This window comes from Mycosarcoma maydis, chromosome 18 (assembly GCF_000328475.2).
Source record: "Mycosarcoma maydis chromosome 18, whole genome shotgun sequence".
Classification (NCBI taxonomy): domain Eukaryota; kingdom Fungi; phylum Basidiomycota; class Ustilaginomycetes; order Ustilaginales; genus Mycosarcoma; species Mycosarcoma maydis.
In genome coordinates this window covers 220,494-244,167 of record NC_026495.1, presented here as the reverse complement: position 1 = coordinate 244,167, position 23,674 = coordinate 220,494, and the positions used below count along the sequence as shown (strand labels likewise).

General features: G+C 53.1%; 9 protein-coding genes across 9 annotated transcripts; 5 read left to right on the top strand and 4 right to left on the bottom strand.

Annotated features, from left to right (window-relative positions):
• Positions 1-2,992: 2,992 nt before the first annotated feature.
• On the top strand, positions 2,993-5,432 carry UMAG_05515 (uncharacterized protein; the record flags this gene model as incomplete). The annotated part of the gene is made up of 2 exons (XM_011393535.1): positions 2,993-4,060; positions 4,149-5,432. The coding sequence occupies 2 exons, from the start codon at positions 2,993-2,995 to the stop codon at positions 5,430-5,432; spliced, it is 2,352 nt and encodes a 783-aa protein (XP_011391837.1).
• Positions 5,433-5,763: 331 nt separating this feature from the next.
• On the bottom strand, positions 5,764-7,224 carry UMAG_05514 (uncharacterized protein; the record flags this gene model as incomplete). The annotated part of the gene is made up of 1 exon (XM_011393534.1): positions 5,764-7,224. One exon carries the CDS (start codon positions 7,222-7,224, stop codon positions 5,764-5,766), a length of 1,461 nt encoding a protein of 486 aa, XP_011391836.1.
• A 2,100-nt stretch (positions 7,225-9,324) lies between these two features.
• UMAG_05512 (uncharacterized protein) lies at positions 9,325-11,214 on the top strand (the record flags this gene model as incomplete). Its single annotated transcript, XM_011393533.1, has 1 exon — positions 9,325-11,214. The coding sequence occupies one exon, from the start codon at positions 9,325-9,327 to the stop codon at positions 11,212-11,214; it is 1,890 nt and encodes a 629-aa protein (XP_011391835.1).
• A 315-nt stretch (positions 11,215-11,529) lies between these two features.
• On the bottom strand, positions 11,530-12,230 carry UMAG_05511 (putative Rab family GTPase YPT7; the record flags this gene model as incomplete). Its single annotated transcript, XM_011393532.1, has 2 exons — positions 11,530-12,065; positions 12,149-12,230. The coding sequence occupies 2 exons, from the start codon at positions 12,228-12,230 to the stop codon at positions 11,530-11,532; spliced, it is 618 nt and encodes a 205-aa protein (XP_011391834.1).
• Positions 12,231-13,214: 984 nt separating this feature from the next.
• On the top strand, positions 13,215-14,052 carry UMAG_10348 (uncharacterized protein; the record flags this gene model as incomplete). Its single annotated transcript, XM_011393613.1, has 2 exons — positions 13,215-13,314; positions 13,394-14,052. 2 exons carry the CDS (start codon positions 13,215-13,217, stop codon positions 14,050-14,052), a joined length of 759 nt encoding a protein of 252 aa, XP_011391915.1.
• A 398-nt stretch (positions 14,053-14,450) lies between these two features.
• On the top strand, positions 14,451-16,892 carry UMAG_10347 (uncharacterized protein; the record flags this gene model as incomplete). The annotated part of the gene is made up of 1 exon (XM_011393612.1): positions 14,451-16,892. One exon carries the CDS (start codon positions 14,451-14,453, stop codon positions 16,890-16,892), a length of 2,442 nt encoding a protein of 813 aa, XP_011391914.1.
• Positions 16,893-17,261: 369 nt separating this feature from the next.
• Positions 17,262-18,737, bottom strand: UMAG_05509 (uncharacterized protein; the record flags this gene model as incomplete). The annotated part of the gene is made up of 1 exon (XM_011393531.1): positions 17,262-18,737. The coding sequence occupies one exon, from the start codon at positions 18,735-18,737 to the stop codon at positions 17,262-17,264; it is 1,476 nt and encodes a 491-aa protein (XP_011391833.1).
• A 386-nt stretch (positions 18,738-19,123) lies between these two features.
• UMAG_12305 (putative GTP-binding protein 1) lies at positions 19,124-21,124 on the bottom strand (the record flags this gene model as incomplete). The annotated part of the gene is made up of 1 exon (XM_011393664.1): positions 19,124-21,124. The coding sequence occupies one exon, from the start codon at positions 21,122-21,124 to the stop codon at positions 19,124-19,126; it is 2,001 nt and encodes a 666-aa protein (XP_011391966.1).
• Positions 21,125-22,709: 1,585 nt separating this feature from the next.
• UMAG_05507 (uncharacterized protein) lies at positions 22,710-23,657 on the top strand (the record flags this gene model as incomplete). The annotated part of the gene is made up of 1 exon (XM_011393530.1): positions 22,710-23,657. One exon carries the CDS (start codon positions 22,710-22,712, stop codon positions 23,655-23,657), a length of 948 nt encoding a protein of 315 aa, XP_011391832.1.
• Positions 23,658-23,674: the final 17 nt, after the last annotated feature.

Below are 23,674 nucleotides of genomic sequence, written 5' to 3'. Positions count from 1 at the left end.
AAGCTGCAGGTCGCCGCCTGACGTGGCACGACTCCGTTGATTGAATGGCCGATGCCAGCCACGACCAATCGTAACGAAGGCCATCGGACAGGCTCCGAACCTATGCGACAAGGAGCCTGACCTGCGTGAGGTCTTTCCTGAAGTCATGATGAACGATACCTTGAACCATCCCAGGCAGGGTTAGCCGGTGTAAGTAGATTCCGTTATACCTCGTGTTCCGCTATCTCTGCTCCGCGGCGACTTGAAATCGGCGATACCGGCGTCGTTGCCAACATTTACGAATGGCGATATGCGCTCCGATGCTTTATGTTGAACGACGGCCCGAACATGCAAAGCGTGCTATTACCGATCGATCGGTACCTGCTTGTTGGTTTACAATTGTGCAATTTGTGCAAACAAAACCAGTGCCATGAAACACGACTCCAGACTCAGCTCGGCAAGCTCGTTCAAGTCCCTGCAATTCCTACAACCCTCCTTGCTTGACTTTACTTTTCCTGTCTATTCTGTGATTTTCCCAAATCCTTGCGAAAAAGTCACCAATTTTGTCACCAAGACCAACTTCGACGAATTCGAATCGTGAATTGTCTTGCGTGAGTGACCTTGAGCGGTTAAGGGCTACCAACGCAGATTCGTGATTCATCCCAAGCTCGTATAGCACCTTCGCCTTCATGTCTCTCTGTTCCACCTCAGAGCCTGCATAAACGTGTCATTCGCAGCAGCAACGACGAGTCGGCACCTGAAACGTATTTGTTCCACCTCCTCGGAACCTCTTACTGAAGACTGACTAGCAGCACCCAAAATTTGGCCATCAAAGCTCGCTTGTAAATATTAGACGCTGCCGTGGCGGAGTTTGAACACTCTTTCAAACCAGATGCTTTCACATTGTGCCGCACCGGTCTGGATACTATCGGAAACCAGCATACACGGCGGCTCGGAACATGGAACTGGTTCTCTAAACTGCTAAGTTAGAACGCAATTTCCAGCCGGCTCAGTCGAGCCAAAATTCTAGCTCAACCTCACCTGCGAACCATCGTGAATGTCTGTCGCGCCATATCGAAACTCAACCACTTCTTTCTCCTTACAAAACGCGCGCATGCGCTCACAAGTCAAGCCTAACAGACTTCCCCCACGACCAGCAGCGATAACGCCTCAAGCCCGACATCCAACCCGGGCAGACCCGTTTCCGAACACATGTTTCATGCATAGACTTTGTCGACCCGCCTGAGCCTGGACGTTGCAAGGCAGGCGACCGGCTGTCGATCACTCTCAGTACCTTTGTGTGGTCCACGTGCGCGACCACGATCACTTGTACGGGAGAAGGCAGTTATTAATAGAACAGATGTGACATGCACAGCATGCACGGAGGTATCCAATAAGGTTTAGTTGACTATCGGTACTTGTAGCTTGCCAAGTCTAGGCTAGTGAACATATGGCTCCACGTTTGAACGCCTTGTTGCCATTTATGATTGGGCTGTCAACATTCAGAATGCGGTCATCTCACCCCAAAGTGTCTGCTGCAACCAAGTTCGGAACATCTCAACAAACCAAGTTACTTGACACGTTTGACAACCTGGTACAAGCGAGGAACAAGAAGCGATCCGTTCAGTCATTACCCAGAATGATCACCGGTCTTTTCCCCGTTGAGTAAGTTAACAAGAAGAAAAGTTCAGGGCCTGGACCCTTTGTGCGCCGCACCTTGGCCCTTCATATTATTACCAAGACTGTCATTAAAGTGGTAGACGACACTCAGCAGTTGCAGTATATGTGCGATTCGAGCGATGCCGGGTAGCGTTCCAATGAAGGAGGAATTGGTGGGCTTTTATCAGCACATCTGCTAGCCTGCTGGCGGCCGGTCCTTTCTGGTTGCTCTAGGACCGAATTTGTGGGGCCTTAGACTCACATTCGTGATTACCGACATCGCCGTCGTTCCGTCCAAATCTGGACAACCGAGAAACATTACAGGTTCAACCGCCAAGCATGCAGTCGTAAGCGAGGCAGTTCAAGCCCCGAACAAGATGAACCAAGACGAGTCGGACCTAGCTGAATGATCAGCGACACAGATGGCACCCAGACATCGAGCCATAGAGATTCTGACTTGTCTGCATAAGAACGGATCGAAGGGTGTCCTGGCCTGGCCTTGGCCTTGAATTATGAACGACTGGCTGATGTCGGTGTTGGGCTAATCCTTGATTGACAAACGACACTCTGTGACTCTCTCACGTTTGATCGTACAGCGTGCGGTTCAAACCAAACGCACATGTTAGGTCGAGCTCCTAAACCTATCACAATCGTACGTATTCGTACGAGAACAGCGTTGGCGTTCTCGAAATTTGATCCCCGGTTCGGTTCGGTTCGCGTCGCGTCTTGGATGTGCTCCACATGGCACAAGGCCAAAAAAAAAAAATCAAAAAAAAAATTGTGAATCGTAAATCGCAAAGGGTAAAATTCACGTTTGAGTACCTTGATGGTCATACGTCCCAGCACTCACGACTTGGCCGAATAGAGAAACGTTTTAGCCATACCGCTTGTTCGTCAAGGCCACCAACGCCGGCCGAACAACATCGGCCGATTCATCTGATTTCCCATCCAGGGGGAAAAAAAGCGGTCCGCCCCTGCTCTACAACGCAGCATCCGAATCAGCGCAGCCAACCGGCCATTCTAAGCGAGGGTTGGGTGCCATCCGTTCATCCATCCGTCCGTCGGTCCTCCCTCACGACCAATTGTGTCCTCGTCAAGAGACGCGTGAGGAACAACGCAGCGGCTGGGCTGTGATCACAGCCTAGCTGCTTCACTGCTTCGCTGCTCGACGCTCCTGCAATTTTACAGACGATCCCCGACGTCGCCAAACAGCACACCGGTATACACGATCTCGCCCTCCGTTCGCGATCAGAGACTGGCTGTAGTTCCAAACAGGTAGACGCGACGATTTGCAAAACTCGATCATCGAACTTGATCGTGCTGAGTAGCATCCAACTGAGTCTGTCGTTTAGCCATGTCGTCTCTTCACCACCCTCGTCCAATTGACGACGACAAACAAGCCAACAAGAGACGCAAAGTCAACACCTGTCTCCAATGCAAAGCACGCAAAGTGAAATGCGACAAGGTCCGACCTGAGTGTGGGCCTTGTCAGCGTCGACGTCTCGTCACCGACAACTGCGTCTACGAAGATGAGGCTGACGCAGAGACCTTACAGCACTACTTGGGTCCGGACTATCTCGCAAACGAAGTTGCAAAGGAGGTTTATGGCATTGCTTTGCAACCAAGCACTTCAGCCGCTGGCCATTTGAACTTGCAAAGTCCACAAGCCCGCGCCGTACTTGACCGTTTGGCGCGGCAAATGCGACATGGTCAAGCTGCTAATGGTGGGCTTTCTGCCGCATATGGCGCAGCTGGGCCTCTCAATGTAGATCAGCTGAACAGCAATCAGGCGGCAGCCGCAGCCGCAGCAGCTGTTGCAGCAGGAGATCCAAGCCTAGCTGGTAACCTGCTAGCGAGCAATGCGGCAAATACCAACAGTGATGCTACCGGTGAAGGCTCTGACGATGCAATCAGCTCTCTACTAGCAGGTAATCTGTTCCCATTCGCTTGCGAACCGACACACGATCGAACGAAGCTCGTCCTTGGTTTGCTACCTAACGACCATGTCGTCAATGTGCTGCTCGACAGTCTGCGAACCTTCGAGACAAAATCGCCACTCGGTATCAGTTGGCGTCTGATCCGTGTGCAGCTCATCAATCTCCGCGGAGATATCTCCGACTGGAGGACGGGCCAGGTCGAAGAGCCAGATGTCGATCTTACCTTTTTGGCGCTGCTCTTTGAACTTATGGTATCGGCGATCGACTGCAAACACGTCGACGAGATCATCAGCGAAGGCATTGCTTTGACCGCAGAACAGGTACCAGAAATGACCGACAGATGGCACGCTACTTGCCAAGCGCTCCTCGCAATGAGCGATTTTCGACACGAGCCAAATCTCAATACTGTCTGCGCAGAGTTTCTGTTTTACCTCTACGAGCTCAGACGAGGACGCTCAAAGTTTGCCTCGCACCATCTTCAAAGTGTAAGAACGAGAATCGATACGCTCTGAAATCGCCTCCAATAGTACTGACCTCGATATGCTTTCCCTCTTTGCTCCAACGGCGATGTAGTGCTACCAAAGCGCAACAGCTATCAGCATGCACCAGCTTTCTTCTGCCCAAACCGACGCCAAACGCTGGTCTACCACCTCGGAGCCCGATGACGTTACCATCCGGACCGGCGCCGTCACTGCCATGCGTAAAGCGCACTTCGAAGGTGGTGAGATCTTTGCCATCGCCGAAGAACAGGCTCTACTCTCCTCGCTCTGCCACCCTAGTTCGATTCAACGACGAGAGCTGATCCAAACCAACATCCCCGATCGGACGCATCTAGTTCGAGAAGCAGCTCGAATGCTCTGGGTTTCCCTGACATGGCATCTTTCGTTCGCCACGCCACCGTACCCGCTGGCTGAGCGCTTGGATGATTCGAGCTGGACGTCGAAACTGTGTGGCATAGACGAAGCGTATTTGCCCGATGGCGAAGCGATAGCTCTTCCGGTGGGCGCCGGATTGAGCAGCGTTTCCGTCCACTTCTTCCAGTTCTTGGCGGAAGCATTGCGGGTTTTGCAATCGCATCCGACACCTTCCGTCAATCAAGCAGATGATGACATACATCTGCTCGACATCCTGGACGGATGGAACGACATCGCTCAGACCCACCTTTTACGCATGCGAGAGCTGGCGGGCGAAAGTCGATGCATGCTGCATAATTTCGCACTGGTGATCTATCACTGGACACGAATTCGACTGCTTCGACCCCACTTGTACCGCTTACAAAAACACTCTTTTGCCGGTAAGCAAGCGTTGGTCGCCTCTTGCCGAGAAGCGCTTTTGTCGATACAACGAATCCTGGCCATCTCTGATGTCGACCTATCAATCTTCTCACCGCTCATAACCCTTGTTAAGGTCGACGCTACACTGCTTCTTGCACTTCACTTGCACTATCTCGCGCAGTCTAACTACACGAATTGCTCTGCGGAGTACAATGAAGCCAGAAGACTCGCCAAAACGTCGTTGTTGCTCATGTGGACCCACGCTGCAGAAGCAGCACCCAACCGCTTAGGAAAGATTCCACCGTGGACAAAGGGCATGCGACAATTGGTGGAGGAGATTCTTTTGGATGCATTCGAGAGAAAAGCGGTGACTTTGAGGGATGGTCCTAGGATCAAGAACGAAGATGGCGAGGTGGCTAGCACCGAGTTGGATCAAAACGACAAATTGGATGCGCACTTGGGCGGGGTCGGCGAGGGAACGGCGTTACAGGTGTACAAAAATATCTTGTTAGGTGATGACGACCACTTGAGACGAACGCCGCTGTTCTTTGATGCGCTGGATGGGTTCTTGCGCTCGCTCTGATGCTGGCAGCACGCTGGGCCCACATAGCGCGAGATGTCCGCGTCCGCAACTGTGTACCGCAGCTGTGCAATTGCAAGCGGCTTCTTACAACGGCACGAAGCGCAGGCACACGTGGAACGGAAACGCCGAGACATACGATAGATGGTTTAATTTACACATATGTATCAACAACAACGAATCGTGAATCGTGAATGTGTTTGCGCTTGACATGGTGAGGGGAAATCGTGCAATCATCATGCAATCACGACTTTAAATAGCAAGCTGCCAAGTTGTATCGTGTGAATCGTGAATGTGAATCACGGAGATGACGAGAAAAAAGGATCGACGACTGTTAAACTGGATGCTGCCATGCGACAGGGCGAAGGAATTGGGCTTGGCTCGAGCCGGCGTCTGGGTTCGGCACGTCGGTGATGCTTGCGGATCTATAAATGTGGGTGTTATCTACGTCGCCAGCAAAGCGGATTGAGCGGGGCTGGAAGCGGTCGAGTGCAACCGACTTGGTCGCTTCGTCGACGTTGGATTCTGAACCGCCTAGTGCTGAAAGCGCGTGGATGTGGATATCGTCGACTACGATGCCGCTGGATCTTCGGCCAGTAAGTGCGTTGCAAGGGAATCGACCGCGGAGGTGGATCACATCGTGACCTGCTTTCGTGCGTCTTCCACCGCCACCCAGTGGTCCAGGACCGCGCATCGTAGGGATGCAAGCGTCGTCTGGCACACCAACAGCTTTGGCGCTACCCCATTGACCGCTCTTTTGCACTCGAGCCGCGACAAACTCGCGAAGCAAGATCAGCCCTTGGCTCACGCAGAACGAGGCTACTACGAAAACACCGAGCAGCAAGCTGAACATAACCACGAGCGGCACGCCGAATTGCTGCACGTTGAAAAAGCCGTACACCCAGACGTGGAAGCGGTCGTAGGTAATTTTGACAATACCGAGATAAAGAGCGAGCAAGATGATGAGGAATACGAGGTGCCACCAGGGACGCAAGGGTGTGCGCGAGAGGATAACGAGGTCGACCATGGTAAGCACGTAGTTGAGCGTGTGCTTGCCGATGTTAGCAAAGATAGAGTAAGGATCAGCGAGAGAGGTGGGACCGCTTAGCACCGACCAAAAAATGACTGTGACCATCAGCGGGAACGACGAGATGGTCGAAACGAGGAGAGTGTGGCACACCTGAAGTGGACGAGAAAAGGAGCGACTGAGCAGAGAACGAGGGTATCTCGATCCGATCTCGAATTCAGAGCCTCTATGGTAGGCCATCTCGCTTTCAATATCTTGGTGAAGCTGCGTGCCAAATGCATCGATACCCGCCTTGTGGCGTGCGATCTCGATCCGACCGACGCCATTGAGCGGATAGGCCTTTTCGACCATCTCGATCCGACCGTTGCCCGGCTGTACGCTCGCCTTCTTCCATCGTTGAAGTGCATACCAAAAGGAGCACGTGTGGACAGCCGACATGACGAAATAGCTCGTGTCACCCCAAAAGCTGAGACTGGTGAAGTAGGTGACCGTACCGATGCCTTCGGCGACCGCAGTGCCCAAAGCAGTGACAAGCATGTAGATGGCTACGATGACGCGAAATATCGCGAGTGCTGGCACGGGTAAGATGTAGGATGTGACGAGGCGGTGTTGCGGGTCGAATGGCGTATCGACACCAAGGTGATGGTAGATTTTGGTCGAGAGGCCGGTGATCTCTTCGAATGTTTCCTCTTCTGCCTGCGCGGGCTGGGATACGAATGCAGGTGCGTCATCCATCTCGGGCGTCATGTGTGATGCAAGATTCGCCATCTTGTCGTCGATGATGGTAGGCTTTACCTATGTAGGGAGTGATATTTATCGTCGTGCCGGCGGTGATATTCTGGCAGATTCTAGCCCAGTAACGACAGGGAGAGGTACCGACCTCGACGAGGCGGATTGTTGTAGACTTTGAGCAAGTTCAAGCAGGCACGGAGAAGGCTGTAACGGTATGGTGGTCAAAAGGAAAGGTTTGACGATGCCGATAGCAACACCAAATTCACAATCTACTTCTTATATTTCAGCGGAGTTTCGCAGCGGTAACAAACATGGTGATGATTCTTGGGTACAGTCGAGACGCCGCGCTGGTCGAGTGGAAGCCGTCCTGCCCTAGTTCAGGTGGTACACTGAAGAACAGGCCGACGTCAGCAGCAATAGCAACAGCACGCTGAAATGGACAGCGGACGGCTGATGCATGGCTGAAACCTCGACTGTTTCGCCCAGACGTCTCACCTCGATGGTGCTTAGGCAAAGGAGGGAGGAGGGATCGGTCGACAGGAACAATTGAGGTGTAATAAAGGGGCAACAAGACTCTTCGGGCGGGCAGCAAAGGAACAACATGGCGTCTGGTCTTGTCTCGCAAAGCGACTCACAGTGTCGGGTTCTGGAACAACAGTCGCAGTAGCGTGAACATTGATCGTACATGCATCCGGCACCGACATCCGAGTACCTAGCTTTGCTGCAGTAGGAGTTCGTACAAGTAGGCGCTCATGCTTGCGCTAAGCATCGAATCCTGATTACCCGCAAGGCTCTAGCGCCTCTTGGCTGCTTGCGACATGGCAAAAGTTGACCATTAGGTGTTGCAAAGAGTGATCTGACCAATCGTGATTAGCGAAATAGTGTCTAGATAAGAAATCTAGTAACTTCAGGACAGAGTTACTTCCCTTAGCCGCCTACACTCGCTGACGGTTGCTTCCGCATGCGCAATTTGTGCAGGGTGGAAGACGTGAGAGCACAACTTGCCATGCTTTGCTGCATGATCTGGGCGTAGCGGCGTTTGACGTGAGACAAAAGTCCAGTCTCCGACACGTTTCCAACCACGAAACACGAAATCGGGAAGACCAAGGCCCGAGTGCTGTCTCGAATTTTTGACAAGCCTCACAATCACGAATAATCGTGAATCTGTGAATATTCACGATAAATCATGAGTCGACAGGCTTTTCGTTTTTTTTTTGTAACTTAATTTTTTACTAACGTTATATCTTACCAAACCAAGCCATCGAGAGGCACTCACTGGGCGGAAAGTGAATGTAGGTCTGAAACATGGCAGAACCGCCTTTGCCAAATCACATTGTAATGTAACCGCCGCGCATCGACAACAGCGACGAGACTACCAACGTTCTGTACAGATGCAGTACTGTACAGTACAGATAATCAAAGTAGAGAACGCTGAGTCTTCGAAACTAGATGCCGATGTGGTGGTCACAGTCGTGAATCGTGAATGTTATGGCCAACACAACGTTGATGCACGTGCGGCCCATCTCTGTTGGTCCACCAACGATTTTGCCTGGAAATCAAGACGGAGAAATCATCTTCACTCACTCATGGCTGCATGCCCCATGGCGCTTAGCCCGAGACTTTGTATGCACTGACCACTTCGACAGGTCACCTTGCCACCCTGGTTTTGGCTTTTCCGCAGAGCCGGGCATGGAGACAAGTTTTCTGCACCTTCACGTCTTGCACCTTGAGATGACAATCAGCTAGACAGTTAGAATGTGTCCATCGTCGGAATGCGATGCTGGACAGCATCTTCCCCGTTGAGCCATCGAAAGCGAAGATTCATGATTACTCTCAACTCACAACAGTCACGTGAGTCTAGGGTCGCAAGTCTGCCTCGTGACTCGTGACTGGAACACCGGGAAATAGTTTGACTCTGTTACAGTAGCGTCCGATAACAAATCTTAAAAACAATCCCGAAACACGAAAGTCGTGAGTCGTGAGTCTGAGTGGAGTGAGCGTCTTTTCCGACTTCCGCAGTCATGCACGATGAATCTGGAGAAACACCAACACCCAACCCTCCTTTCGATTCTCTAAAACTGTAAAACGGGCGAGCAACGCAGTTTCGGACGACGAATCTGCTCACAGCGCTCAAGCATGGTGCCGCCGCCACCGCCACCGCAAGCAGGCTCCAGAGTGGCCAGGCCTGCTGCGAGATATCGTCCAGGTAAAGCTCCCGTCGGCGCTGGAGCGACACTCGACGAGTACTCTGACTCGGATGCATCCGATGGCGGTCACGCGCAAGACACTAAGTACGAGGGCACCAGCCAAGAAGGCATCACAGATTTATCGTTTGGGGCTTCAGCTTTCACGAGCGCTGCAGGTCAACAGAGGCGCACAGCAGGGATCATTGTCAAGGATGCAATCGGCCTAAGCAGTAAAACACTTGATTTACGGCTTAGATCCACCTCAACGACAGCAGCCGCAGGCGAGGAGGAGAATTCCTCCGAATACGAAACCGATACGGATCAAGAAGAAGCCGCGGCGAAGCCAGTGTTTCGCAAACCGGAAGCAGCTGCGTCTGCACAACAGCAAACTGCACAAGCAAGCGATTCGTCAGAATACGAGACGGATTCAGAAGGAGAGAGCGAGGAAAGTGAGACAAAGACGGAACCGCTTCTCAAGCCGATCTTTGTGCCCAAACAAGCTCGAACAACCATCTCCACCGACGCTGCAGCGGACCAGCATCAACTGGAACTGGATGCCGAAGCCAAAGCCGAAGCCGAAGCGGCTGTCCGTCGTAAAGAAGCACACGACCTCGCCGCAGCAGCCATCAAGCGTCAACTCGCCGAAAAAGAATATCAAGACACGCATCAAACTGATGTTGACGATACAGACGGTCTCGACCCGGAAGCCGAATTCCAAGCCTGGCGTGAACGCGAACTTGCTCGTCTCCGCCGCGATCACGAAGCCATACTCGCCAAGCAGCGAGCGCAACAAGAGATTGATGCTTTCAAATCTCTTCCCGAAGCTGAAAAGGAACGCCTGGGTCGTGAGCGAGCAGCTCAACTCCGAGCAGAGAAGAAGGAGCAGAGGGGCAATCCGGCGTTTTTGCAAAAGTACTACCACAAAGGTTCGTTCTTCCAAGATATGGATATCTTGAAGCGGGATTATACCGAAAAGACGAGTAAGGATGTAGATATCAGCAAGTTGCCAAAGATGATGCAAGTGAGAGGATATGGTGAGAAGGGGAGGAGCAAGTGGACACACCTGGCGAATGAAGATACGAGTAAGGGTGCGATGCGGTTAGATGTGCTGCAAGGTGGGTCGAAGGGATGTTTCAGGTGCGGTGGGCCACATCTGAGAAAGGACTGTCCTGAAGCAGGCGGCAAGGCCGAAGGAGGTAGTGGTGCCAATAGCTCCAAGGTGGTGAGCGAAGCAAGCCGGAATTGGGGTGATAAGCAGGCGAACGATGATGTGAACGATTACGATCAGAAGGACATGCGGCGAGGTACAAGTAGAAGCCCACACCAACAAGGTTCGAGGAGGCATGACCAAGACACGTCTGGCCCCAGCTCGCACAACTCGCAACACCGATACGATGATGATGACGACGACGACAATGCTCGAAGCAAGTCCAAGGGTTCGCGCTCTCATAGCAACTATCGAGGCGAACAACAAGATCGAAAGCATCCCCCGTCCTTGTCTTCATCCTCTCGCAGAGACGGCGGAAGCAGTCGCAGCCACCATCACAATCGTCAGGACCGGAAAGACGACGGTCTCCGCCATCACCGTGAGCGTAGGCCTGACCGAGATCGTGATCATGACGATCGTCATCGATCAAGGGACCAGGACCGTGACCGTAACCGTGACCGCGACCGCGACCGCGATGCTGGCAGGCATCGTGATCGTGGCCACCGCTCCAGATCTGATTGGCCTCGCAGCAACGACAAACATCGAGACCGCGATCATCACCACGATAAAAAGCACAGCAGCAACAATCCTGACCGAGAATCCGATCGCAAACGTTCGCGGACCGAGACATAATCTTCCCCACCTGTCCTTGATATCCACACATCTGTAACACTATCCGTTCTCACATCTATCTTTTTAGGGTTGCAAACCACTCAAGCTTCTTTCGACACATTCGGATCGTCGAGAAGAACGCAATGCAAGATGACCGCGAGGTGAGGGAAAGAAGCAACGTCGCATGAGTTTCAAAGTAGAGGTATCAATAAGGAAAAGGACGCGGACTGGAGGTGTTCGATAGGCAAGACAACGCAAATACGCATTGGTTACAATAGAGCAGTGCTCGTACCAGCGCCGCGAGTGAAGATGTTGAAGGAAAGCTGTCGTAATCGTCTAGCAATTGCATCCGCTCTGCTGGTTGTCCTGGTCGATTCGGATCGGGTCCGGATAATCAGCATACAGCTCGGCCTCAGCCTCCTGCTGCAGCGCAGCACGTGCGATGGTCTGGAAAGCCTGCTCGACGTTGATAGCTTCCTTTGCACTGGTCTCAAAGTAAGGAATGTTGCCCTTGCTCTGGCACCAGGTCATGGCGCGTTTCTGCGAGACCATGCGTTTGCTCTCTTCAACGTCGATCTTGTTGCCGAGAACAACGAAGGGAAAGTTTTCGGGATCGTGCGGTGCAGCCTGGATGAGAAATTCGTCTCGCCACGAATCGAGCGTTTCAAAGGACTTTGCATTGTTGACGTCGTAGCAGAGACAGCAACAGTCAGCTCCTCGGTAGAAGGCCACACCAAGCGACTGGAAACGTTCTTGACCGGCGGTGTCCCAGAGTTGCATGGTGACAAGACGATCGTCTACCATAACTTCGCGTGTGAGAAAGTCGGCACCGATGGTGGCCTTGTAAGCCGACGAGAAGCGCTTGTTTACGTCTGTTAACAGATCGAGAACGAAGGGTCAGCTCATCGCATCAAGCTCTGCGTGGAAAATGTCAAGATCAACAAGGCACACTTACATTGGTTCATCAACGATGTCTTACCGACACCCGAGTCTCCGAGGATGATGACCTTGAGGAGGACCTTCTTACGAGAAGCCATGGTTGTTGAAGTAAGTGGGTCGTGCGACCAAAACAACGGTCCGCTTTATTAGCTAAACCTTGGGAGCGATTCGACGTCGTTGGTGTATGAGGCACAGATATGTACGGTACGAGTGAATTGAGATGGATTTGAGCTAATGCAGCGTAGCGTGACGAGATGGTGGTGTCGATCTTGGATGTTGTGCGATCTATATGTCGAGATCAACACGCAAGATAGCCAGTCACAGAGTCAGCCAGCCCGTGGTGCGACGTCGTCTGCAGTGTTCCCAGTCACAGAGTGGTGAATCACAAAAGAAATATGCAACTGGCCAACCAGTATACCGCCGAATCCCAATTCAGCAAAAATGTGGAGTGTTGAGCGCGCCTAGACCGGATTTTCGCAGGCACGAAGCACCAAAAGCCCCTCCTAAAGACGAAAGCGTCACGGAGCCATTTATTTTATCATGATTTTCGTGGTTGTGCACACAAACAGGCGTGTGAGTCGTGCGTGGTGACACTCACGACTGAGAGCTTGACAGGGGCCTTGTGGATGCACTCGTGACTGATGCTTGCGAAATTTTGCTTTCCACCAACTTGTGACTGTGACTAGTTATTCACCGATCCTTTACCTGCTGCGCGGTGAGAGACACACAGCAACACGTTTCTGCTCCATGGCTTTCATCCACGATTCGTGATTTACGATGCACGATTCACGATTCACGATTCACGATATTAACGATATGGCTTCTGATCGCACAGGCACAGACACACGCAATTTTTTAACCCTGTTAAGCTGTGCCATCGATTCAACATAAGCGTTCTTTCCCATTCCCAAGCCTGATGCTCCAGCCACAGCTGGACCCTGAGCCGACCAAGCATGCGAGAGGCTGCTACCATTCGACCTTGACTCGATCAACAGCGTCATTCTTTGCTCTCTTGCAGCCCTGCGCGCCTCAAGCTCAGCAAGCACAAGACACAAACACGCACAAGCAGATCGAGTGCGATCATGCAGACGGCAACGACATCAAACTGGAACCAGACTATTTTCCTACGGCTGCAAGAACGCGATGCTCTTGAGAAGCAGCATGACGCCGTTTTCCTCCAATGTGAGTATCCTTATCTGTCGTATCAAAGTCGTGATCCAAAACGCACTGACCTCAAAGGGTTTCGTCTTCTGTATGGCAGATCGCAAGCTTGCAGAGCAGACTCGATTACTCAAGCAGCGCAACCGCGCGCTTCTGAACGCGGCAGCCGCAGTACCATCAGCGTCCACTGCTGGCGCTTCCAGCTCAGCGAAAGGTGCACCTTCGTCCACCACTGCAGCGAACCCAGTGCAGCTCGCATACATCGCCTCTCTCGAGCAACAGCTCTCTGGCTTGCGTGACGAGGTCGCACTCTTATACAAGAACCAAGGTCAGAATGCGCAGCGCCTTTTGCTCATGAGTGAATCTCACCGCGAAAAGGAGGAGGAAGCTCGTCGACAATCTGAAATCTTGGCCAAGCTCCAGCTAGACCACGAAAAGCTCAAACGCCAAGCCGACGACCTTGGCCATGCCGTCGGAGAGAAAGACAGGGGCATTCAAATATTGCAGGATGAGCTGGCGACGCTCAGTCTGGAGCTAAGCCAGATTGAGGCGAGAAACCAAGATCTGAAGAAGGACAATGCCAGTCTCCTGCAGCGCTGGCTGGATCGTATGAACGAAGAGGCGGACAAGATGAACGAAGGCACCATCTGGCTCGAAGAGGTGCGAAAGAGAAGGGAAAGCTCGACGCAGCCCGAAGGGAAAGCGGCAGCTGCTGGCACTGCGGCTGCCTCCCAGGCTTCATCGGTTGCTAAGTCGTAAACGCGCCATCAGTAGACCTAGCAATCACGAATGATACCCAGAGTGAATTTCTCCAAGCGTCCGCTCCTTGTTCCATCGCCGAGACTGTTTCTTGCGCTGCGTATTCTCGTGTATTCTCGTGTGCCTCGGCTTCGACGCTGTAAGCTTGTATGCACAGTTGAGTCGTGAACCACAATCACGGAATTCGGATTTTTCCACCTTCTCGTCAGGTTTGCCGTGATTTGTGGTCTGAACCGCTCGTATTGTCAAGCTGGTCTTCATCCGCGCAACCATCGCCTGTGCCTCTACACGCTCATCCAACACTCTCATCGAGCGAGGGCTGCAACGCGCATTTCACTTTCGGATAAGCATCTGCTCACGCACGCTTGGGTCTGGGCCGTATCTTCTGCCACGTGAACATGGCACCTGTTGCGGTGAACGATAGCCGTATGCCGCTGTCATCAAATGGTGCTGCGGCGCCCTCATCCTCAAAGACTTACCAGCCCCTCGAACATGTTCCCGTGCACATCGCCGCCGACTTTCCCAAGCCCAAACCGGTGCCAAAGCTCGCCTACCGCTCTTCCACCTACTGGAACTCGGACTGCCCCATCATCATCGACAATGGCTCCAGCGAGCTTAGAGCAGGCTTTGCTCTTTCGCATGCCGCTGACCCAACCTCCTTCTCGCAGCAGCCCTTCGTCGCTTACGACAACCTCATCTCGAAAGTTCGTGACCGCAAAAAGAGCTTCACCATGCTCTTGGTCGGAAATGATGTCTACGCGGACGGTCTTTCACGTAGCTCCATCCGTAGCCCTTTTGATACCGACGTCGTCACCAGCTGGGATGCGATGGAAATCGTCCTCGACTACACCTTCTCCAACCTTGGCATCGACACAGACAGAGTACAGCATCCCATCTGCATGACAGAAACGCTTTGCAACCCAGCTTACAGCAGAGGTATCATGAACGAGCTAATGTTTGAAGCTTACCAGGTGCCCTCCGTTAACTACGGTATCGACTGCCTCTTCTCGGCTTATCAGAATGAGGTCGGTCAAGACGCACTTGTTGTCTCGTCGGGTCGTTCCAGCACGGTCGTCATCCCTACTGTCGCTGGCAAGGGAATCCTCACCAACTCGAAACGCCTCGCTTGGGGCGGTGCACAAGCCTCCGATTTGCTCCTGCGCTTGATACAGCTCAAGTACCCCGGCTTCCCTACCCGTGTCACACCATGGCAAGCGCAGAATATGCTTGAGGAGCTCTGCTACGTCTCCGACGATTATGCATCTGACATCAAGGGTATGGCTATGATGCCAGCATCTCACAAATCGTATCTCCCTTCTACGTGGACACCCATGGAGCGTTCCGATGTCATCGTCCAGTTCCCTTACCAGGATGCGCTACCGGAGCAGAAGACCGAAGAAGAACTGCGCGCACAAGCCGAACGTCGCAAAGCAGCGGGCGACCGACTTCGCGAGCAGACGCGCAAGATGCGTTTGGAGAAAATGATGCAAAAGGAAAACGATCTCAAGTACTACCAGCAACTCAAAGAGTTCAAAGGCAAAGAACGCAAAGCCGAGTACCTCAAGCGTCTCGAGAATGACGGATTCGACAACGAGCAGGCCCTCGACAAGATGATCAACAAGATCGAGGGTGCGCTCAAGCGATTCCGCGCCAAGGAGCTGGGCGAAGAGTTCATCGAAGATGACAAGCAGGAAGAACCCACTTTCCCACTTATCGATGTATCGGATGCAGATTTGGACGAGGAAGGCATCAAGGAGAAACGCAAGCAGCGACTCATGAAAGCCGGCTACGATGCGCGTCTTCGAGCCAAAGCGGAGAAAGCCGAGGAGAAACGTTTGGAAGAAGAAGCACTCAAACGCGATGAAGACGAACGAATCAACAACCCTCGAGTGTGGTCTGCCAAGATGAGAAAAGAGTACGATGATGCTATCAATCGAATCAAGGAACGAAAGCGGATGAAGGAGATGCTGTCGGATCGGAAGTCGTTGGCTGCACAACAGAGGATGAAGAACATCACGGCCCTGGCATCGGATGCGCCGGGGAGCGGAAGTGCTACGCCCACTGGTAGCTCTCGCAAGCGCAAAAAGGGTGGAGGAGACGAAGACACCTTTGGCGCCAACGATGACGACTGGGCTATCTACCGAGAGATTCAGAACGCCGATGATTCAGAGGAAGAGGAAGAAGCGTACAACAACCTGTCCGCCATCGAAACGCGCCTCCTCACGCTTGACCCCACGTTTGGTCCGGATGACACCTATGCTGCACGCCTAGCACGTAAGAACCGGCTCACGTTGACCTTTTTCAATGGACCTGGTGGAGGTGAGGAGTCTTCGATTGCCCCTACCGACCCGGCGCTCTCACTCAAGGACGACTCGGCCACGGATCCCAATAAGCCAGATACAGATCCTGAATCCATCAAACGTCAACATCAGTTGCATCTCAACGTCGAGCGTATTCGCGTCCCAGAGGTGCTCTGGCAACCTTCAATTGCAGGACTGGATCAAGCTGGCTTGGACGAGATCTGCTCGCACGTCGTGCACTCTTTCGATGAAGAGGTGAGAGTGAAGATGCTGCAGAACATCTTCTGTACCGGAAGGCATACAGGATACAAGGGGTTCGAACAGAGACTCTATTCAAGCATCCGGGCGATCCAACCGAGCAACGTGGTGGTCAAAGTCAGCGGGGCGAAAGATAGGAGATTTGACGCATGGAAGGGTGCGGCAAAGTGGAGCATCAAGGAAGCGCAGACGTTCAGGGCAAGCTCGATCACCAAGCAGGATTATGATGAGAAGGGCAAGGAGTGGTTCAAGGAGCATGCGCTGAGTGCTAGCTGGAAGTGAAGTCGCTATGGTGGTATGAGAGAAGATGGATGATCATGTATGTTTGCCTGATGCCAACTCATGAATGCAGCTAGCGTTCATCTCGATAGACAAGACGTGAGTCTGAACCCGGTCCGACCTCTTAATACTATTTTTCTTGAACTATGTTAGTTATGTGTCGCCTGCAGGAGAGCAGAGAACGGCCCCAAGTCGATCAATAGGGTCGGGGAAAACAGCTCGCATTGGCCAACACGCTCAACCCATGATGCTCTTTCATCTACTCAGCCGGAAAGACGAACGTTTCGGGCTAGTTTACACCGAAGAGTAGTCATTCGTGATTCGTGATTCTCGATCGACTTGTGCACATGCAAATCAAAACGTAAGAGATAGCTATTCTTCCTCCTCGTCGTTCTCCTCCTCCTCCTCCTCCTCCTCCTCCTCCTCCTCCTCCTCCTCCTCCTCCTCCTCCTCCTCCTCCTCTTCTTCTTCTTCTTCTTCTTCTTCTTCTTCTTCTTCTTCTTCTTGTTCTTCGTCGCCACCGTCGTTGAGATCATTGAGTCGATCCTGTTCATTCCTCCACAACTGGTAGAGGAGCCTTCGGCGGGCCTCGGTCGCATCCTTGCGCGAAGCTGCGGTGAATAGTGCTTGGAAGATAGCTTTGCGCAGTACCAGGGCCACGTCGATGTGCGTATCGTCAAGATGCTCATCGTCGTCCTTGGCATCTTCGTCGATCTTCGGAGCAGGTACAGAGGAGAGTGCAAGCAGCAGGGGGAATCGAACGTCATTCTCTCCTTCGTCTTCGCTGTCCGAGTCGGACGAGTCCGGGATAGAAGGTTCTGATTCGTCGTCTTGAGCGGTGACGGTGGATTCGTCTGCGAAAGAGTGGAATTCAGTTCCGTTGGCAGTTTCGTCCCCTGGTTCTTCCTCTGCGTCCTCATCGATCGATTCTTCCTCGTCATTCGAGGTTAGGTCGAGATCGACGTCCTCCTCGTCCCGTGCCGACGCTCGCAAGGTGTCGTCCAGCAAAGGCTCCAAGACGTTGCTCCAGATCCTATCGTACATAGCTTTACTCTTGGCCGTAGCCAACGCATCCACAAACGGCATCAACAGCTCCAACGTCGGTACCAGCGGCAGATCATCCTCCTCTTGCGCTTCCTCCTCCTTGGCTTCTTCCGACTCGGCATGTGTTTCTAAGACCTTCTCCAACTCGTCCAGGTAGATATCCGACAAATGGTACGTCAAGCTGTCAGGAACTCTGGGATCATTCGTACTCAACACGCCACCTTCAGACTTTCCCAGAATTCTTCCGAAATCCTTCACCGCTTCCGACGGCCACTTTTCCTCTGCAAGCAGTCGGAAACCTGCCGCGACGAAGCGTCGTACAAGAAGGTAGAATTTGTCGATCCTATGTTTGTCCAGACCAGACCACTCTGCTACAATCGTGTCCCAAAACGCCTCTAAGAATTTCAAACCTGCTATGGCACGTTCCGACACGCCATCCTGCGTCGTAGACGACGTGGCGGGATGGACAAGGACGAGTTGGGCCAGATCGTTGGCGAGACGTTGTTGAATCAGAGGTTTGTCGCTCATCCAAAAGCAGTAGAACAGGCCTTTCCAAAGTTTCTGTAGTTCGAGTGCGGGGATGGTGTGTGCTCCATTCGTCGAGAGATAGGCTTGTAGAGATCGAACTGCACCATCGCGAATACGTTTCTCGGTAGACGCTAGCGCACGCCCGAGCGGTATAGATGCATCTTCCTCGCTAACAGATCGCGATTTCTTGCTCTTAGGCCCAGAAGCTGCAGCAGCGCTAGCCGCAAGCGCTTTGCGCTTTGACCCGCTTGCTCTTGACGATGATACGTCTGCCATAATGTGCCGAGTAATATATGATGTGTTGAGCAATCGTGGCAAAAGACGTCGGACCAGATGAGGAGCAAGAAGAAAGCTCAACAACAAACTGACAAGCCTTTTTTTTTTGTTCTAAACCGCTGATGCACAACCAGCAAAATTCCCCCTCACAACCCGCTTGGAAAAATTCAAGACCCTTGCGCCGACAGAATTGGGATGATTACGTAATGCTGCTCTTCCTGCGCCTTCATCGTTTTGGTAACTTAGCTCCATTGCGATCAAGCTCATCCCAGGCTAACACAATGTACGTCTCTCCTATGATATGTGTGGGGTGATGCGTTGTAGATGCTTTCATTCCGCAATACTTGTCTTGAAGACCTCTGAAAGGATGCTGACTCGAACGCATGTTACTTGACCCCAAGAGCCGGCGCAGGGTACGCATTCGCCGGATGGGCAGCAGGTGAGACCTTCTGTCCAGCGGCACCCGGTAGAGCTGGTGTAGCTCCTCCGTCAATCGGACCCGTCTTACCCACAGCACGCACAACCCCGATCAGCTTGGTCTTCCCTTCGCGCGTGATCAGCTTCATGCCCGGCTTGACGTACTCGGGATATCGGATGAACTGTAAACGCAGTTTGGCACGGTCGCCGGTACGAACGACAGGCTTGCCGCCATGGCCGTCTGCGCCGCCTGTCGTAGCGATCGTCGGCTTACCGTCGAGCTTGTCAATGCCGACGATACGTACCGTCTGACGAATGGAAGCAGCGTGCAGAACCATGCAGCTTCCGACCGAGAGCGTGGTGGAGTGGTACAGGCATAAGATCTCGGCGTCAAACTCCATGTAGCTCTTGGGCGGTACGTCGGTTCGTGCGAGCATGACCATTCCTTTGCGCACCTGATTGCGACGGATCTTTTTAAGCGCAAACGATACGCTTTGTCCAGCTGTAGCGCCATCGACGTTGACGCGCTTGCGCTGGATGCTGCGGATCGAGGTGGTGACAAACTGTCCCAGGCTGTCCGGTCCGAGCAGTGCCGAGTCTCCGACTTTGCAGCTGCCAGCCAGCACAACGCCGGAAACGACGGTGCCGACAAAGGGGACGGAAAAGATGTCGCTGATTTGAAACTCGAATGGCTGGTCAACCTGGAACTTGGCAGCGCTTGCCTGGGGTAGAACGTTGAGGAAGCTGCGCAGTAGATCGAGATTGAGCCCAGTGACATTGGAGATTTGGAAAATAGGACAGATACGCTCGGTCTCGAGTCGAAGTGCTGACTCGATGACTTGGCCCATGTCGTTGATGAAGACGGGCGACTTGCGGCAGCCGGGCGATTTGAGGATCTTGGTGAGCTGTTTGAGCGTCGTTTCGAGCACATGTGCCGGTGTCATGTCGATCTTGGTGATGCACACCACGACAGGCACCGATAAGGCCAACGCGATACCGAGGTGCTCCTTGGACATTCCGATCAGACCGGCATTGGCTCCGACCATGAGCATGACAAAGTCAGGGAGACACCCGGTCATGCCAAAGACGGTGGTCTTGAGGTAGCGTTCGTGACCGGCGAGATCGATGAACGAGATGACTTTGCTCGACTTGGCGCACACTTCCTCCCATGACATTTTGCGTCCAGGCTCCTGACCAGGACCGACGACGTTGTGTACAGGGCGGCCGTTGGAGTCGAACCCCATGATCTCCATGCCGACGGACGAGGTACGGCCGGATTCGACCTCGTGCTTGTGTCGGAAGAGGTTGACACGCGCTTTGCCTCTACCATCGTCAAGGCCTCCTTTGGTGAGAACGCCGAGCATGGTGGATTTGCCAGCATCAACATTGCCAATGACGGCAATACGAAGCTCGACGAGCTCTTCGGCGCCAGCGGGTATTCTGCGAATCAGAACGTGAGCCGACTTGCTGTGGCCATTCTGTGTTGTCTGCTGATGTAGTACACTGGCGTCGGCATCCGACAGGCTAGAAGCCTTGACGACGTTTGCGATGGCGGCGGAAAGCTCATCGTCGGTAAAAGCGGCCATGTCGGTTTGATTTTCGCCGGGCCCAGGGGCACCGATGCGCAGCACAAACTCTCCGCCTTCGTAAGCGACACGGTCGGCAATGTACTTGACCAAGCCTTTGGCTTGAGATGCAGGAGCGACAGGAGCCGCAACTGGCTTGCTAGCGACAGGGTCGGAGGCTAACTGATTTGAGATCTCAGCTGGCTGAGCAGGTATTGATGCCGATATTGGGGAGGTGATATCATTAACAGTTTCGAGCAGGAGTTTCTTGAGGTGGGCAGAGGAGAGGTTGCGAAGATCAAAGGCGTCTGAGGTTGAAGCACGCAAGGTGGTGGCATATAGATCGGCAGTGAGCGCGTCTATTGTAGGAGCTTTCTTCTGTGGAGTGGTGGTAGTAGTAGACATGATGCTGGCGAGCGGCGGTAACAGATGCGCCGTTTGTTACAGAGAATCGGAACGTGGCCTAGTCTCGACGACGAGATCCCAGTTGCAACTGATGCGACAGGCAGTCGAAGCGTAAAGACAATGGTGCGGGTCAATAGTTGACAGTGGTTGAACGCAGGCGGAGCAAAGAGGCCTGTATTTACAGTGCGATGCTCGCAAGGTTGGCAGTGACTCGACGATGGCAAGTGCACTGACGACGGCGGGATGTGGCGAGCTACGTTAAGCTTAGAAATGAACGGACTTCACGAGACTGTATTTGGTGTGCCAAATGGAGGAGTCGAGTCATTGACGATTCAACGTAACTCTCAGTTGGCCAAGAATATGCTCACTAGATCAACGTACCGTCCCTGCTCGATGCGCAGCAGACGACGCTCAAGCTCCAGCGCGCCCGCCACCTTGGACCCTCGCTTCCTTTCGCCTCTCCGCAGTTGGGCGGCTCAAGGCTGTAGTAGCGTTAAGCGATTCGGGATTCACGATTCACGATTCACGATTCACGATTCACGATTCATGATTCATGATTCATGATTGTGGAGCAGAGCTAACTAGTTAGCTGCAACTTGCTGCGTGTTGCTGTGAGGCGAAATGACACCCTGCATTCGTGATTTTTCCAAGCTGCGCAAAAGACCAACACCAAAGACCATCAACGAACGACGTTCGCCCTTCACGATTCGTCAACTAGCTTGCATTGGTACGAACCACCTGAAGGCTTTCGGTGACTCCGCTTCTTACCTCACAATTGCGATTCGAATCATGGCATTTTGGAGTGACGGCTGCTGTCGATTGACTCGGCCGAGTGAAACCCAGTTAAAAGCGTGGCAGACGAGTCACCCCGCGTTGGCTTCATGGTGGAGCTGCAGCGTCCTCTGGTATGATTCATGATTAGAACAGGGAAGCTTGTCAGAATTCTTAACGACAGCGCGCAACCCGAATTACGAATCGTAAACCACAAAAAATCGGCACAGAAAACGCACTCGGTCATGGGCGTATGACTTGTGACTGATTCGTGATTCACGATTGGAAAAACCCTGATGACGCTTCAGATGAATCAGCACCTGCAAACCCAAGGACCCTGGTCGTCACAATGATGATCGTGGAGGATGACGGCGAAGCTGCTGCTGCCTGCCTGCCTGCCTTCCGATGCAGACCCTGAACTAGTCGGTTGCATGGTTCATCAGCCGACGAGCCATGTGGACTCTGCTTTCGCCGTCTGCAGTCGTTTGCTCATCCTTCGACATTCATGATTGCTCACTCATGCTCACAGCTGGCTACCCCAGTCTTGGTGACAAGCAGTTTCTCAAGGCTGTGCGATTCTCGTACAGCCATTAGTCAGGCCCTCCAACTTATATAACAATGTTCCAGTTGGCAGTCCAGAATCTCAAACGTCCATCTCCCTCCCATTCTCATCTGAATGAACCTAGCGAGATCTTACTTGAGACCACTCACGTCCCATCTCGACCAACCTTGCCTTTCAGCTTGTCTCCAACGCAGCGCTATTCGAACTACCACTCTTCCCATCTTTCTCTGGATCCGCTCTTCCAATTTCACAATGTCCTCGCAGCAAAACGATGACGAGGTGATCACCGCCTACCCTAACTACTACCCGGATCGACAGAAGCAGCAGCTTCCGGGTGAGGATCAATCCATGGAGCCTCTCGCCGAGCATGTCAAGGTCGAAAAGTGGGACAACAACGGTAAACCTTACCTCGAAGAATACAAGGGTAGCGGCAAGCTCCACGGCAAGTCGGCCATCATCACGGGCGGTGACAGCGGTATCGGTCGCAGCGCTGCGCTCTTTTTCGCGCGCGAGGGTGCCAATGTGACCATCGCCTACCTTCCCGAGGAGGAGAAGGACGCTGATGCAGTCGAGAAGCTCGTCCGCCAAGCACCCATGGGCACCAACGAGATCCTCCGTGTACCCGGCAACCTCGAAAAGGAGAGCGACTGCAAGCTCGTGGTGCAGAAGCACCTCGACAAGTGGGGCACCATTGACATTGTCGTCAACAACGCCTCGAAGCAAGTCCCCTGTAAGCAGTTTGAGGACATCGACCTCGACGTCACCGAAAGCACGTTCCGAAGCAACGTCCTCGGTGCCTTTGCGCTCACCAAGTATGCACTGCCGCACATGAAACGCGGTTCCACCATCATCCAATCCACTTCAGTCACAGCGTACAAAGGCTCGGCCCAAATGATCGACTACTCGTCTACCAAAGGTGCACTCGTCTCTTTTACCAGGAGTATGGCCCTGCACCTCGCACCCAGAGGTATTCGCGTCAATGCTGTCGCCCCTGGACCGATCTACACACCGCTGCAGCCTGCTAGCCGCAGCGCGGACAACATGGAGGGCTGGGGCATCGGCGGCGCTCCGTTGCACGGACGTCCAGGCCAGCCTGCTGAGATGGGTGCTACCTATGTCTATCTTGCTGATGCGGGCTCTTCCAACATCATGACCGGCCAGGTTCTACACCTCTCCCACGGCAGCTGGTTTGGTTCCTGATCGTTCCTAGTTGTACT